This window comes from Pan troglodytes, chromosome 11 (assembly GCF_028858775.2).
Source record: "Pan troglodytes isolate AG18354 chromosome 11, NHGRI_mPanTro3-v2.0_pri, whole genome shotgun sequence".
Taxonomy (NCBI): domain Eukaryota; kingdom Metazoa; phylum Chordata; class Mammalia; order Primates; family Hominidae; genus Pan; species Pan troglodytes.
This window is the reverse complement of record NC_072409.2, coordinates 74,301,375-74,316,571: the sequence shown is the minus strand read 5'-3', so window position 1 is coordinate 74,316,571 and position 15,197 is coordinate 74,301,375. Positions and strand designations below refer to the sequence as shown.

The 15,197-nt window shown below is 40.0% G+C and overlaps 1 protein-coding gene across 50 annotated transcripts in view; it reads left to right on the top strand.

Annotated features, from left to right (window-relative positions):
- The window catches only part of KIF27 (kinesin family member 27), an 85,058-nt gene that overhangs the window by 68,100 nt on the left and 1,761 nt on the right, over window positions 1–15,197 (top strand). For 45 of the 50 annotated variants that reach the window (XM_024345669.3, XM_054658073.2, XM_024345675.3 and 42 more), the window contains 3 exons: window positions 142–348; window positions 3,666–3,864; window positions 11,437–11,601. In XM_024345669.3, coding sequence (XP_024201437.2) covers window positions 142–348; window positions 3,666–3,864; window positions 11,437–11,601 — 571 coding nt within the window. The remainder of the gene's footprint in view (window positions 1–141; window positions 349–3,665; window positions 3,865–11,436; window positions 11,602–15,197) is intronic. The other 5 variants (XM_054658107.2, XM_063787801.1, XM_063787800.1 and 2 more) reach the window with 1 other exon arrangement.

The following is a 15,197-nucleotide window of genomic DNA, read 5'->3' as shown; positions in this document are numbered from 1 at the left end:
GCGCTCAAAAAACATTTTCTTAAAATCTAGTACAAGAGTGGTAATATCCATTAGACTCAAATAGTTTAGTAGGATCTGAGTATATGACAAAGTCAAAGTTATACTATTTCATTTAAAATGAGTGATTTCTGTTATATCTAGGAAGAACATGTTCTTTTCCAACTTGAAGAAGGGATTGAAGCTTTGGAAGCTGCAATTGAATACAAGAATGAAAGTATCCAGAATCGCCAGAAGTCACTTAGAGCATCATTCCATAACCTCTCTCGTGGTGAAGCAAATGTCTTGGAAAAGCTAGCTTGCCTGAGTCCTGTTGAGATTAGAGCTATTCTTTTCAGATATTTCAATAAGGTTTGTTTTTGAGGGTCAGAATATTTTTCTTATAAAGATGGGTCAAGATGCTTACATCCTATATTTATTTTGAATTTTTAAAGAAATTGAAAGGCTTAAAGATTTGATGATGTAACTACAAATTTAAGCATGATTTCTCTTTATAGAACTAAATGTTGTCATCTGAAAGCTTTGTGATTATCCAAATATGTAGGCCTAACTTTGTGAGGTTCTTAAAGTTGGAGGGCCTTTCAAAAGAAGTCCTTTTTGAAAGTTTTTAAAACCAAAGAATTTAAGTTATATTCCTTGCTCATTATTTCTTGGATGTTTTCTAGATTTGGATGTTCTACCTGGCACTCATGAAAAATCAAGGGCCCTCCAAGTTTTGATTCCCTTTCCTTCATTGCTGCAGGATAGGGGAATCTGTACTTTCTCATCATGTATGAGTTGAAATGAAGATGAAGTGGTGTATCAGTGGCAAAGATAATAGTAGATTTTATTAACTTGAATGTGCTTAAATCAATTAAAATGTATTTTTTACAGATTAGACAATTTACTGATCCAGAGATGTTTCATAGCATTGAGAACTATATCCGTCTTTTCTCTAATGTCTTTTCCACTTAAGTTATATATTACGAAGTGTTAAACAATGAGATAACTCTTCTCTGAAAAGTACATTCAATTTATGGGAATATCAGACAATTAATGAAAAATAAAACACTGATATTTTAAAATAAAGTCCTAAGGCCAGGTGCAGTGGCTCATGCCTGTAATCCCAGCACTTTGGGAGGCTGAGTCAAGAGAATCACTTGAGCCCAGAATTTGAGATCCTTTCTCTACAAAAAATACCAAAATAAGCCAGGTATGGTAGCATACACCTGTAGTCCCAGATACTTGGGAGGCTGAGGCAGGAGGATCACATGAGCCCAGGAATTTGAGTTTGTAGTGAGCTATGATCACTACTGCACTTCAGTCTGGGGCAACAGAACAACAGCCTGTCTCAAAAAAATTAAATAAAATTATAATTCTGTGAAATAAGATAAATGAAAATGTTATGCACAGCCTCCTCTTGGATAATCATCATCAGTAGTAAGCTACTGTTATTGTTATTGATGAGAGTGCATCCTATTGCTGCATGTTTGGAGGGTAGAAAGATAGTGGAGTGCTTTGACATAGATAACTTTTCTTTTTTTTTTTGAGACAGAGTCTCGCTCTATCGCCCAGGCTGGAGTGCAGTGGCGTGATCTCGGCTCAGTGCAAGCTCTGCCTCCCAGGTACACACCATTCTCCTGCCTCAGCCTCCTGAGTAGCTGGGACTACAAGTGCCCGCCACCACACCTGGCTAATTTTTTTGTATTTTTTTTTTAGTAGAGACGGGGTTTTACCGTGTTAGACAGGGATGGTCTCGATCTCCTGACCTCATGATCCGCCTGCCTCGGCCTCCCAAAGTGCTGGGATTACAGGCGTGAGCCACCGCGCCCAGCCTGATAGAGATAACTCTTTATGCTGTTCTTTTATTTTTTTTTCCCTGAGATGGAGTCTCACTCTGTTGTCCAGACTGGTGTGATCTCAGCTCACTGCAACCTCCGCCCCCCGGGTTCAAGCAATTCTCCTGCCTCAGCCTCCTGAGTAGCTAGGATCACAGGCGTGTGCTGCCATGCCCAGCTCATTTTTGTATTTTTAGTAGAGATGGGGTTTCACCATGTTGGCCAGGCTGGTCTCGAACTCCTGACCTCGTGATCCTCCCGCCTCGGCCTCCCAAAGTGCTGGGATTACAGGTGTGAGCCACGGTGCCTGGCCCTTGTGCTACTCTTAAAGCAAGGCAACCTGGCTAAGGTCAGTGGATTTTCTGATCCTGGGAACCCTTGTATTAATGATTATTTTTCTGGAGAGGTCATTAGATTATTAACAAGTTCTGTGATATAGACATTGTCTGAAGTATTTTTACTTCACATCAGCAGGGAAGAATCTAGTAGACAAAATGCATAACATGGCTGGGTGTGGTGGCTCACGCCTATAATCCCAGTGCTTTGGGACCCAAGGCAGGAGGATCACTTGAGGCCAGGAATTCAAGACCAGCTTGGGCAACATAGTGAGACCCTGTCTCTACGAAAAAATTTTTTTAAAAACTTAGCCAGGCATGATGGCATGTACCTGTGGTCCCAGCTATGTGGGAGGCTGAGGTGGGAGGATCACTTGATCTCAGGAGTTGGAAGCTGCAGTGAACTATGATTGCACCACTGCACTCCAACCTGAGGTGACAGAGTGAGACTCCATCTTAACAATAACAACAACAACAACAAAACACCCAAACTGTCACTTATTTATAACATCCATTCTGGAGTTAAAACTTGGAATTGTCTAGATGTTTCAAGAATCTTTGCCCTCTCACTATCCACTTAGACTACAGAAATAAAGTTACAGAATTATTAAATGTAAACTGCATAGATTACATTTAAGAAATTATGGAAGGGTGATTATTAGAGCAACAGTATATTAAAAATGAAAGTGTCGGCTGGGCGCGGTGGCTCACGCCTGTAATCCCAGCACTTTGGGAGGCTGAGGCAGGAAGATCACGAGGTCAGGAGATTGAGACCATCCTAGCTAACACGGTGAAACCCCATCTGTACTAAAATACAAAAAATTAGCTGGGCGTGGTGGTGGGCGCCTGTAGTCCCAGCTACTCGGGAGGCTGAGGCAGGAGAATGGCATGAACCCAGGAGGCGGAGCTTGCAGTGAGCCGAGATTGCACCACTGCACTCCAGCTTGGATGACAGAGCGAGACTCCTTCTCAAAAAAAAAAAAGAAAGAAAATGTCATCAATTCAGAATTCCAACAAATTCTTTTTTTTTGAGACGGAGTTTTGCTCTTGCACCCAGGCTGGAGTGCAATGGGGCGATCTTGGTTCCACTGCAGCCTCCGCCTCCCAGGTTCAAGCCATTCTCCTGCTTCAGCCTCCCAAGTAGCTGGGATTACAGGTGTGCACCACCACACCCAGCTAATTTTATATATTTTTTAGTAGAGACGGGGTTTTACTATGTTGGTCAGGTTGGTCTCGAACTCCTCACCTCAAGCGATCCCCCCCACCTCAGCCTCCCAAACTGCTGGGACTACAGGCGTGAGCCACTGTGCCCGGCCTGAATTCCAACAAATTCAAAAGGCTGTTAGGTTGTTTTGTGAATATGTTACAAAGCATTTGCCTAAGGACCCAATACCTGGCAGGAATCATTTACACTATGGAGATTAAGGAAATTCATCTTGAAGTAGCCTAAGAAAAGTAGATTATTATATTAGCTTATCTAAGACACACTTAACAGGTCAAAATATGTATTTGTTAGGTGGTGAATTTGCGAGAAGCTGAACGGAAACAACAGTTACATAATGAAGAAATGAAAATGAAAGTTCTGGAACGGGATAATATGGTTCGTGAATTAGAATCTGCACTGGACCATCTAAAATTGCAGTGTGACCGGAGACTGACCCTCCAGCAAAAGGAACACGAACAAAAGATGCAGTTGCTGTTACATCATTTCAAAGGTAACTTCCCCTTTTGACAGTTATGTAAGGTTGATGTGTAGGTGTGGGTACTGAAGGAAGATAGGACAGAATTTGATCACTTAAAAGCTCAACATGTTTAAATAGTTGCTACTTAGACAAGTTTTTGGGCTTTACATGTTTTGGTTGCCGCATTTTGGGACAGTTGACTTTGTTGCAGGGCTATTTGTGCTTGGAATGCCATCCCTTCTGCCTGCCTCCAGTATGCACATAAGAACTGCTACAATCCTGTCAGCTTGTTGTTGGTCTAGTTTTTATGTAGAAATGTGGGATTGATTCAGGCTTTTTGGTATACAGTTGAATTTTTTTTTATTTCCCAGGGATATAATACTATCATATTTAAGTTATTTTCCACTCACAAAATTAAAGTGATAGGTTCTGTCATATTCCTAGTTATATTTCTGGTTATAATTGTCAGTTGATTATAAAATTTTATGCATTAAAGTAATATCTTGGGTCAAAATTATACTGCCATTGATGGGCACATACCATTATCAGTGAGCAGTAGTTCGCCACCAACTCTGATAGAAAACTCTGAGAGTGATCTGGCCTCATTTTACCTAGGCATATGGCCAGTATACAAACAGCTACTATGGCAGCAAAATCATTGTTAGGTGATACTGTTACTCCTTCAATTCAGGCTGCTTAGTCTTGATTCTCATGAATCCATAGCTGAAAATAGATCAAAAGGGATCTGGAAGAAGCAACCTGAGTAAGCAGAAAATTGGAAAAATCTGTGAATTTGAGTGTTGAGGCAATTTGCTTCTAAGTTAATTCTGTCACTGGTTAATTAGCAACCAGTTGCCTAATGACAATTTCCTGGCAAGATCTCACACATCATTACATTCAAACATGCTCTCCTTACCTTAGTTTAGTTCCGAAACTGATATTTTAATATTTTTTAAAGTGACTGGGATTATACCACAAAAGTTCATGCTATAGCCAAATAAGAATATATAAAAACTTGGCCAAACATGGTGGCTCATCCCTGTAATCCCAGCACTTTGGGAGGCTGAGTCAAGAGGATTGCTTGAGCCCAGAAGTTCAAGACCAGCCTGGATAACATGGCGAAACCCCATCTCTACAAAAAATACAAAAAACTAGCCAAGCGTGGTGGCACACGCCTGTAGTCCCAGCTACTTGGGAGGCTGAGATGGGAGGATCACCTGAGTCCCAGAGGTTGAGCCTGCAGTGGCTGTGGTCACACCACTGCACTCCAGCCTGGGTGACAGAGTTAAGACCCTGTCTCAAAAAAAAAAAAAAGTAAAAAAGTCATTCATTTCTATAGATGTACAAATTGTTCATAACAAAGTTGTGGCTGGGTGCAGTGGCTCATGCCTATAATCCCAGCATTTTGGAAGGTTGTGGTGGGAGGCTTACTTGAAAGCAGCCTGGGCAGCATAGTGGGACCCCATCTGTATTAATCAAGGATCTCTAAAGGGACAGAATAGCATATATATATCATATATGCATATATGCATATATTCATATAGCATATATGATATATATATAGATAGATATATATACATATAGATATATGTATATACATATAGATATATATGTGTATATGCATATAGATATATATAGATATATACATATCTATATGTATATATACATATAGATATAGATATATACATATATAACATATATGCATATATATAGCATATATGATATATAGATATATGTAGATATATATAGATATATAGATATATATAGATATAGATATATAGATATATAGATATATATAGACATATATAGATAGATATATAGATATATAGATATATGATATATGATATATATATCATATATGATATATAGATATATCATATATATCTATATATCATATATGATATATAGATATATGTAGATATATGTAGATATATAGATATGGCATAGATGATATATAGATATATAAAATATATAGGATATATAAAATATACAGGATTTATATTATATAAATATATATATATAAATATAAAGGGGAGTTTATTAAGTATTGACTTACATGATCACAAGGTCCCACAATAGGCTGTCTGCAAGCTTGAGGAGCAAGGAAGCCAGTCCGAGTCTCAAAACTAAAGAACTTGGAGTCCGATGTTCGAGGACAGGAAGCATTCAGCATGGGAGAAAGATGTAGGCTGGGAGGCTAGGCCAGTCTCACCTTCTTATGTTTTTCTGCCTGCTTTATATTCATTGGCAGCTTATTAGATGGCGCACCAGATTGAGGTTGGATCTGCCTTCCCCAGCCCACTGACTCAAATGTTAACCTCCTTTGGCAACACCCTCACAGACACACCCAGGATCAATACTTTGCATCCTTCAATCCAGTCAAGTTAACACTCGGTATTTACTGTCACAAGTCCATCCCTTGTCAACTTGAACTCATACACATCTCCTGAGATCATACATAATCTTCAAATAAAGACAATAATAAGGTTATAATTACACCTCACATAATACAACTATCCTTCGTACAACCGGAAATGCACCAGTCCCCAACCCAAATGCTATTACATAAAGTTAACAGTACTTAAATGCTGATGTGAAGTCAATAAATCTTATGTCACATGATAAAGGAAAAAGGAAATAAAATGAAGATATTTTCTTAGTACAAGTGTATATGTGCACAAACATGTTTTTAACAAAATAAGGAGGAACTATGACAGTTACAGTCCTCGTTTCTGCGGCTGGTCACATGGTCGTAGCTGGTATTGATGACCACCTTCTTCTGCTATCCATTCTGTATTCCCTTTGCCTTTAGCAAGCAGCTCAGCAGGTTGTGGGTTTTCTTCCTAGGAGAGTGACCCAACCCTTCATTCCTGAAGGGTCTGGACCATTTTTAGTCGTGACTGGATTGGGCTGTTGTAGTTTCCAGTTGACCTTAATCACAGAGCATGGTAATACTAAGCGGCGCCCTAATGGATCTCCTGTATTTCTTGCATACTCTTCCTTACCTCTGTTATGGAGTAGTAGTCTGATTTCATCTTGATAGTCCAGGTCAGTCACCCCAGCCAACACTGTAACTCCCTTCGTAGCCTGCTGACTTAACGGTAGGTGGAGCCCAGAGTGTCCAGGTGGCAATCTTAACTTTCAGTTTAATGGAATCATTGTTGTGTCTCCTGGTGGCAGTGTTTCTTCCTCTGAAACAAAGACCTCTAGGCCAGCAGAACGTAATGTTGCGGGAACAGGAAGCAAAAATGTTGCTAATGGATCACTAGGGGTGATGGTGGGTGGTGCCACTTCCACTTCCACCCCTTGGTCCCTTGACTCGTGAATCCTGGCTATGGAAGAAACAGTACCATATACTGGATGCTGATGCAGAGCATACACAGTCTTCTGGAGAACTTTGTCCCAGCCCTGCAAAGTATTGTCATGTAATTGGCATTGTAATCGTGACTTCAAAAGGCCATTCCACCGTTCCATCAATCTAGCTGCTTCAGGATGATGGGGACCTTCATCCCGTGAATGACCAGTGAATCCCATGAGCATGAGCCCACTGCCACACTTCTTTAGCCATAAAGTGAGTAACTTGGTCAGAGGCGATGCTGTGTGGAATACCATGACAGTGGATAAGGCACTCTGTGAGTCCATGGATGGTAATCTTGGCAGAAGCATTGCGTGCAGGATAGGCAAACCCACATCCGGAGTAAGTGTCTATTCCAGTGAGGACAAACCTCTGCCCTTTCTGTCATGGAAGAGGTCCAATATAATCAACCTGCCACCAGGTAGCTCGCTGATCACCCTGAGGAATGGTGCCATATTGAGGGCTCAGTGTTGGTCTCTGCTGCTGGCAAATTGGGCACTCAGCAGTGGCCGTAGCCAGGTCAGCCTTGGTGAGTGGAAGTCCATGTTGCTGAGCCCACATCCCTGCCACCATGGCCACTTTGTTCATGGGCCCATTGGGCAATGACAGGGGTGGCTGGGGAAAGAGGCTGAGTGGTATCCACAGACTGGGTTATCGTTTCCACTTGATTATTAAAATCCTCCTCTGCTGAGGTCATCCGTTGGTGAGCACTCACTTGGGATACAAATATCTTCACAGTTTTTGACTACTCAGAGAGGTCCATCCACATACCTCTTCCCCAAAATTCTTTGTCGCCAGTTTTCCAATCATGCTTCTTCCAAGTCCCTGACCATCCAGCCAAACCACTGGCTACAGCCCATGAATTGGTATATAACCGCATATCTGGCCATTTCTCCTTCCATGCAAAGTGCACAACCAGGTGCACTGTTCAAAGTTCTGCCCACTGGGAAGATTTTCCTTCACTGGTATCCTTCAGGGATGTCCTAGAAAGGGGCTGTAGTGCCGCAGCTGTCCACTTTCAGGTGGTGCCTGCATATCATGGAGAACCGTCTGTGAACCAGGCCCTAGTCTTCTCTTCCCCAGTCAACTGATCATAGGGAACTCCCCATGAGGCCATCGGTGCAGGCTGGAGGAGAGAAGGCAGGGTGGCGAGTGGAGACCATGGGCATTTGTGCCACTTCCTCATGTAACTTATGCCTTCAGGACCTGCTTGAGCCTGATCACATATATAGCATTTCCATTTGATGATGGAATGCTGCTGTGCATGACCCACTTTATAGCTAGATAGGTCAGAAAGCACCCAGTTCATGATAGGCAGTTCAGGTCGCATGGTGACTTGATGACCCATAGTCAAACATTCAGTTTCCACCAAAGCCCAGTAACAGGCCAAGAGCTGTCTCTCAAAAGGAGAGTAGTTATCTGCAGAAGATGGCGGGGCCTTGCTCCAAAATTCTAGAGGCCTCCACTGTGATTCACTTATGGGGGCCTGGGAGAGGCTCCAAACAGCATCCCTATCTGCCACTGACACCTCAAGCACCATTCGATCTGCTGGGTCATATGTCCCAAGTGGCAGAGCAGCTTGCACAGCATCCTGGACCTATTGCAGAGCTTTCTCCTGTTGTGGACCCCATTCAAAACTGGCAGCCTTTCAGGTCACTCAATAAATGGGCCAGAGTAACACACCCAAATGAGGAATATGCTGCCTTCAAAATCCAGATAGGCCCACTAGGCATTGTGCCTCTTTCTTGGTTGTAGGAAGGGCCGAATGCAGCAACTTATCCTTCACCTTGGAAGGAATATTTCGACAGGCCCCACACCACTGGACCCCTAGAAATTTTACTGAGGTAGAAGAGTTCATCATTTTCTTTCATCACTTTGTCCACTGAACTTAGGAGCAACCAACCAGCTTCATTATGTTCCTTGGTTCTCCACATATGGTCAAATTTATTACACAGAGTCACTAAACTCCTTGCCTCTCATGAGCAGTGAATCAGGAGTGTCAAATGCATTTATTTTGCATAATTCTGTAAACAGTTCATGTCAAGGACTATCAGTGTTCTCTATACTATTAAGAGTAGAGTCCTTAGCATTTTTGGGTCTAATCAGATTAAGCAGCCAACTCCAGAAACCCCAAAACCAACAAAAGAACTCCATCCTTAATATTCTGTTCCTTTAGAGCCACTCCTGGTACCAAAACCTGTATTAGGGTTCTCTAGAGGGATAGAACTAATAGGAGATATATAGATATAGATATAGATATCTATATAAATATATATAGCTATCTATATAAATATATATAGCTATCTATATAAATATATATAGCTATCTATATAAATATCTATATGTCTCTCTCTATATATAAAGGGGAGTTTATTATTAACTTACACAATCACAAGTTCCCACAGTAGGCTGTCTACAAGCTTGAGGCACAAGGAGAGCCAGTCTGAGTCTCGAAACTGAAGAACTTGGAGTCTGATGTTTGAGGACAGGAAGCATCCAGCATGGGAGAAAGATGTAGGCTGGGAGGCTAGGTCAGTCTCGCCTTTTTCTGCCTGCTTCATATTCGCTGGCAGCTGATGAGATGGTTCCCACCAGATTAAGGGTGAGTGTGCCTTCCCCAGCCCACTGACTCAAATGTTAACCTCCTTTGGCAACACTCTCACAGACACACTCAATACTTGGCATCAATACTTGGCATCTTTCAGTCCAATCAAGTTGACGCTCAGTAGTAACCATCACACCATCTCTACCAAAAATTTAAAAAATTAAGCCAGGCATGGTGGCATGTGCCTGTGGTCCCAGCTACCCTGGAGGCTGAGGTGGGAAGATTATTTGAACCCAGGAGGTTGAAGCTGTAATGAGCCATGATTGCACCACTACACACTCTACCCTGGGCAACAGGGTGAGATGCTGTCTCAAAAATAATAGTAATAGAAAATCAAATAAAAACAAAGTTATAACTGACAATGTAAACAATTCATGAATTTTCTAATTTCAACTGAATATCAGACATAAAATTAAGTTGATTTATATGACATACTTTATGGGGATTCTGATTTATGATCTCATTAATTTTAAGTATTTTTTAAAACAAGATGATGGACTAATTTAAAATATACAAATATACTTAAACAAAATTCTACAAAACAGCCAATTGTAACCAAAGAAAATCACAAACCAGTAGGATCATTTTATAAATATGCCAGTAGGGGAGAGTAGGTCTGAAATTATGTTTTTTCTGAAGGTTAGTAAACTGGATTTCACTGGTTCAAGAGCATAACCCAATGGAGACAATGTTAGACATTCATAAATATTAATGAGAGTATTAATAAAGTTTCTAAACTTTATTACCTGTAAACTTAAAGTTTAGAAACTTTAAGTTATATTGTGGCATAAACTAGAACTTTATGCTGGATTATATTCCCTCTTCTTTTTCTGTGGTGTTTTCCTTTGTGATTTAGTCTTTATGGCCTCTTTTAACAGGTTTTGGTTTTTGTGGGGGTTTTGGCTGTATATTTCTTGGGCCTATAAATCCTAGTCATGTGACTTTTTATATAACCACAGTTCCTGATATAAACTTTACAGAAGATACTAAAGCAGCCAATGAACAGAGTTCCAAACTTGAACTTTTTATAGAAAACACCTTACTTCTGGTGTTCTAAGGATAGGTCTAGTTGGTAGCTACTGCAAAAAAATTCTTATGAAAGTGTGAGGGTTGGTAGGGGGTAGGATGGAGGTGACTAAGGGCTCTCAATCCTACTTTGGGAAATTTTACAGGCAGAAAAATCCAAATCATAGCTGAAAACAAACCCATTCAGGTAACAGATATGTGTAACATGCTTCTTATCCTTTAAATATAGTCCAGGGCCTATGTTAAAACATAATTTTGCAGCCGGACACGGTGGCTCATGTCTGTAATCCCAGCACTTTGGGAGGCCGAGGCGGGCGGATCACGAGGTCAGGAGATCAAGACCATCCTGGCTAACATGATGAAACCCCGTCTCTACTAAAAATACAAAAAAATTAGCTGGGCGTGGTGCCAGGCACCTGTAGTCCCTGCTGCTTGGGAGGCGGAGGCAGGAGAATGGTGTGAACCTGGGAGGCGGAGCTTACAGTGAGCCGAGCATATCACGCCACTGCACTCTAGCCTGGGCGACAGTGCGAGACTCCGTCTCAAAAAAAACAAACAAAAACATAATTTTGCATCATTTATTTAAAACTGATTTTAAATGCAAATTTTTGTTGTATAGAACAAGATGGAGAAGGCATTATGGAAACTTTCAAAACATATGAAGATAAAATCCAGCAGTTGGAAAAAGATCTTTATTTCTATAAGAAAACCAGCCGGGATCATAAGAAGAAACTTAAGGAACTGGTAGGGGAAGCAATTCGGCGGCAACTAGCACCATCAGAGTGTAAGACTTTTAGTGTTGTCACTCTTAACACTGTTTCTCTAGCATTTGGTGAAGTCATGCCAGCTTTGTAGTGTAGCCTTTACCAATTGACTGGGTTATTTAGGATTAGATACTTCTATTTGTCTCTGTAAACAAAAATCGTTGTCTAAGGTAGAACCACATGAGAAGTGAATGAACAAATTTATAGATGCAAAGGAAATGATCAATTATTGATTGTCTGCCATGTGCCAGGGGCTTGTAGACCTTAACTCATTTAATCCCTAAATTAACTATGTTATCTAACATAGCTGTTGTTTTCCTATTTTATAGTAAATTAAGCCTTCTGATTATCACAAAAAAAGATGTATGGTAGGTAAGAGTAAAAGTATGTATTTTTAAGATAAATCAGGTATTTTTATATATCATGAACCCTGGAAATTAAAAAATGTAATAGAACCTATTTTTGAGACAAAGATGTTTCCTTGTATAATTATATGTAGATATGTAGATTTAGTGCATTCCTAAATGAAATAACATGACAAAATATACTTTGCAAAAATAAAAAATACTATGAAGGTAATATATTGCGATGATTAAAATATACCCTCTTTAAGATAGCTGAATAGAGAGGAATCAATATTTCTAAAATAATAAAGTCTACATTTCATAAAAGAATTAGCTAATAATTTCTAATAATTCTAATAACTTCGATAATTTAAGTATGGTTTATGAAAAGTTGACTTTAAAATCTTTTAGGCACACATGTATTTTTTACCTGGAAAGAAAACTACTTAAAGATGGGCACACAAGATGTAAGAAGACCAGTGAAAAATAATATGGAGGAGCAATGAAGTGATATATGCTGAATATGTAATAGAAGTAGAATTGGCTAGGTGCGGTGGCTCATGCCTGTAATCCCAGCACTTTGGGAGGCCAAGGCAGGTGGATCACCGGAGGTTAGGAGTTCGAGACCAACCTGACCAACATGGTGAAACCCTGTCTCTATTAAAAAATACAAAATTAGCTGGGTGTGGTGGTGCATGCCTGTAATCCCAGCTACTCAGGAGGCTGAGGCAGGAGAATCGCTTGAACCCGGGAGGCGGAGGTTGCAGTGAGCTGAGATCGCAACATTGCACCCCGACCTGGGCAACAAGAGCGAAACTCTGTCTCAAAAAAAAAATGCTAACTTATATTTGTGACATTTATCATGTATAGACATTTTCAAAAATAATTCCCTTTAGCCCTCAAACTCAGGATAGGCTGGGGTCTGCTAACTCCATTTTCAGATGAGGCAATTGACGCTTAGAGAAGGCAAGTGACTTATGGACAGAACAGTAACTATAACATAGTCTAATGTCCCTCATCTTCTGACTGCTGGTTCAGTATTCCAAGATAAAAGTTGTCTGAGGATAAAGACGTGCTACAAACATACAAATCCTGCCAAAGAGATTACACTTTCTGATTCTCAGTATAGTAATACAGAGGTGTTTACTGATGTAACTCATTTACTTGAAATACTGTCTGCTATATATAGCTAAAACTTTAACTTGAAACATTACTTGCCAAAAATTAAAAAGTACACAAGTATCAAGTAAGAAACAAAATAGTCAACATAAGACCACTTTAGCTTTGAAAAAAAGTCTACTGTCAAATTTGAGGTATCTGATATTAGACATCTAGTTTGTAAATGGCCCATGTTTATGCCACCGAGTCTACTAGACATTTCTTTAAAATGACAATGTAGTATGGTGGTATACAGGTTTAAGAAATCTGGATCTTCATCCTGCTCTTTAACCAAACAAACAGACAAATCTAAAACATAGTTAATTTTGGAGAGGTGTAAAATGAGAACAACACTGTTCTGACCAATTTACCCAAGGAGTCTAGTCTTGATAATAACGTTGGAGATACTATTTCAGCTAATTTGCTATTCTATCTAGAAACATTTAAAATGCTTCTATTTTTGGCTATAAAAATAATGTATAGTCATTATAGAAAAATCTGAAAATGAAGAAAACAAATCAGTTATAATCCTACCCACATTTGAGCATAATTCTTTTCATATTTTGCCCATGCTTTAAAATATACAGTTGCAATTATATTGGGGATATAGTTTACACTATATCCTGTCTCATAATGCTACTATAATATAATGACATGAAACAAGGTTTGTTTGAATTATAAAATATAGCAATTTATATCAAACTCTGAGTTCCATAAAATGTTTTACATGCTTAATAATCAGTATCCTAGTTAATAACTATCTTGGTATTTGCTGCAGTGTTTTTTCTGTTTGTTTGTTTTTTGTTTTTGAATGGAGTTTCACTCTTGTTACCCAGGCTGGAGTGCAATGGTGCTATCTCAGCTCACTGCAGCTTCCACCTCCCAGGTTCAAACGATTCTCCTACCTCAGCCTACTCAGTAGCTGGGATTACAGGCGCCACCATCAGGCCCGGCTAATTTTTTGTATTTTTAGTAGAGACCATGTTGGCCAGGCTGGTCTCAAACTCCTGACCTCAGGTGATCCACCAACCTTGGCCTCCCAAAGTGCTGGAATTACAGGCATGAGCCACCGTGCCCGGCGATTCAGTGGGTTTTGATAGAAGACTGCCTACAAGACTTATATTTTCTTTGAATATTTTTGGCATTTTCAAATTACAGAAAAATTCATCTTTTGACTAAAATATCTTGGTCACTTGATGTTCCTCCCTCTGTTACAGTGTATATGTTTTCTAACATGAGGATAAAATCAGTTTTATATGAACCTACATTCTCTCTACTTGTATTTAAACCTATCCTTGTATCAATTTAAATCACTATAAAACTATATGTAAGGATAATAGAGTCAAAAGATCTGGGTTGGAATCCTTACTTCTTTTACTAGTTGTTTGACCTTGGGCAAATTAATCTTTCCCTAGTCGGTTCCCTCAATTATAAAATTCTGGAAGAGGGAAACTTTCTTGTGAAGAATCCAAGTGGGCTTTGGAGTGAGCCTCAACAATGAGCCTCTTTCCTTAAGATCTTTTGAAAATAAGATGCCTTACTCCTTCCCCCAGATACTGTCACCTGGGGAGCAGGATTTTTTTTTTAGAGTTGGGGTCTTGCTGTGTTGCCCAGGCTGGAGCTACCGGTAGTGGTACATTCATGGCTCACTGTAGCCTCAAACTCCTGTGCTTGAGCAATCCTCCCACCTCAGCCTCTCAAGTAGCTGGGGCTACAGGCATAAACCACCGCACCCAGCTAGGGAGCAGGATTTTTTAAAGCTTCCCAGTGACTCTGATGTACTGCAGAGTTTGGGAGCCACTGTCTGTGGTCAACTTAGTATGAGTTCCATGTACGAGGATCTAGATCATTTGCTAGTTCAGGTTATTTGATTTTGAGAGAATTTTAAAAACTAGAGAGTCAGTTGTGTTTTAAACCAGGGGTTACAAACTAGAATGCCTACCTGAACCAGAGTGAGCAGTGGGGACTGCAGCAGTCATCTAAATGGTCAGTGGCAACGGTGTTCCAGCTGCTGTTGCAATTCAGAAACTGTTAACTCTTATAGTTTTTCTAGAAAAGCTGTAAATCTATATTTTTATATGAAACTTTTCAAATTTTAAATCTTGGGTCAAGTA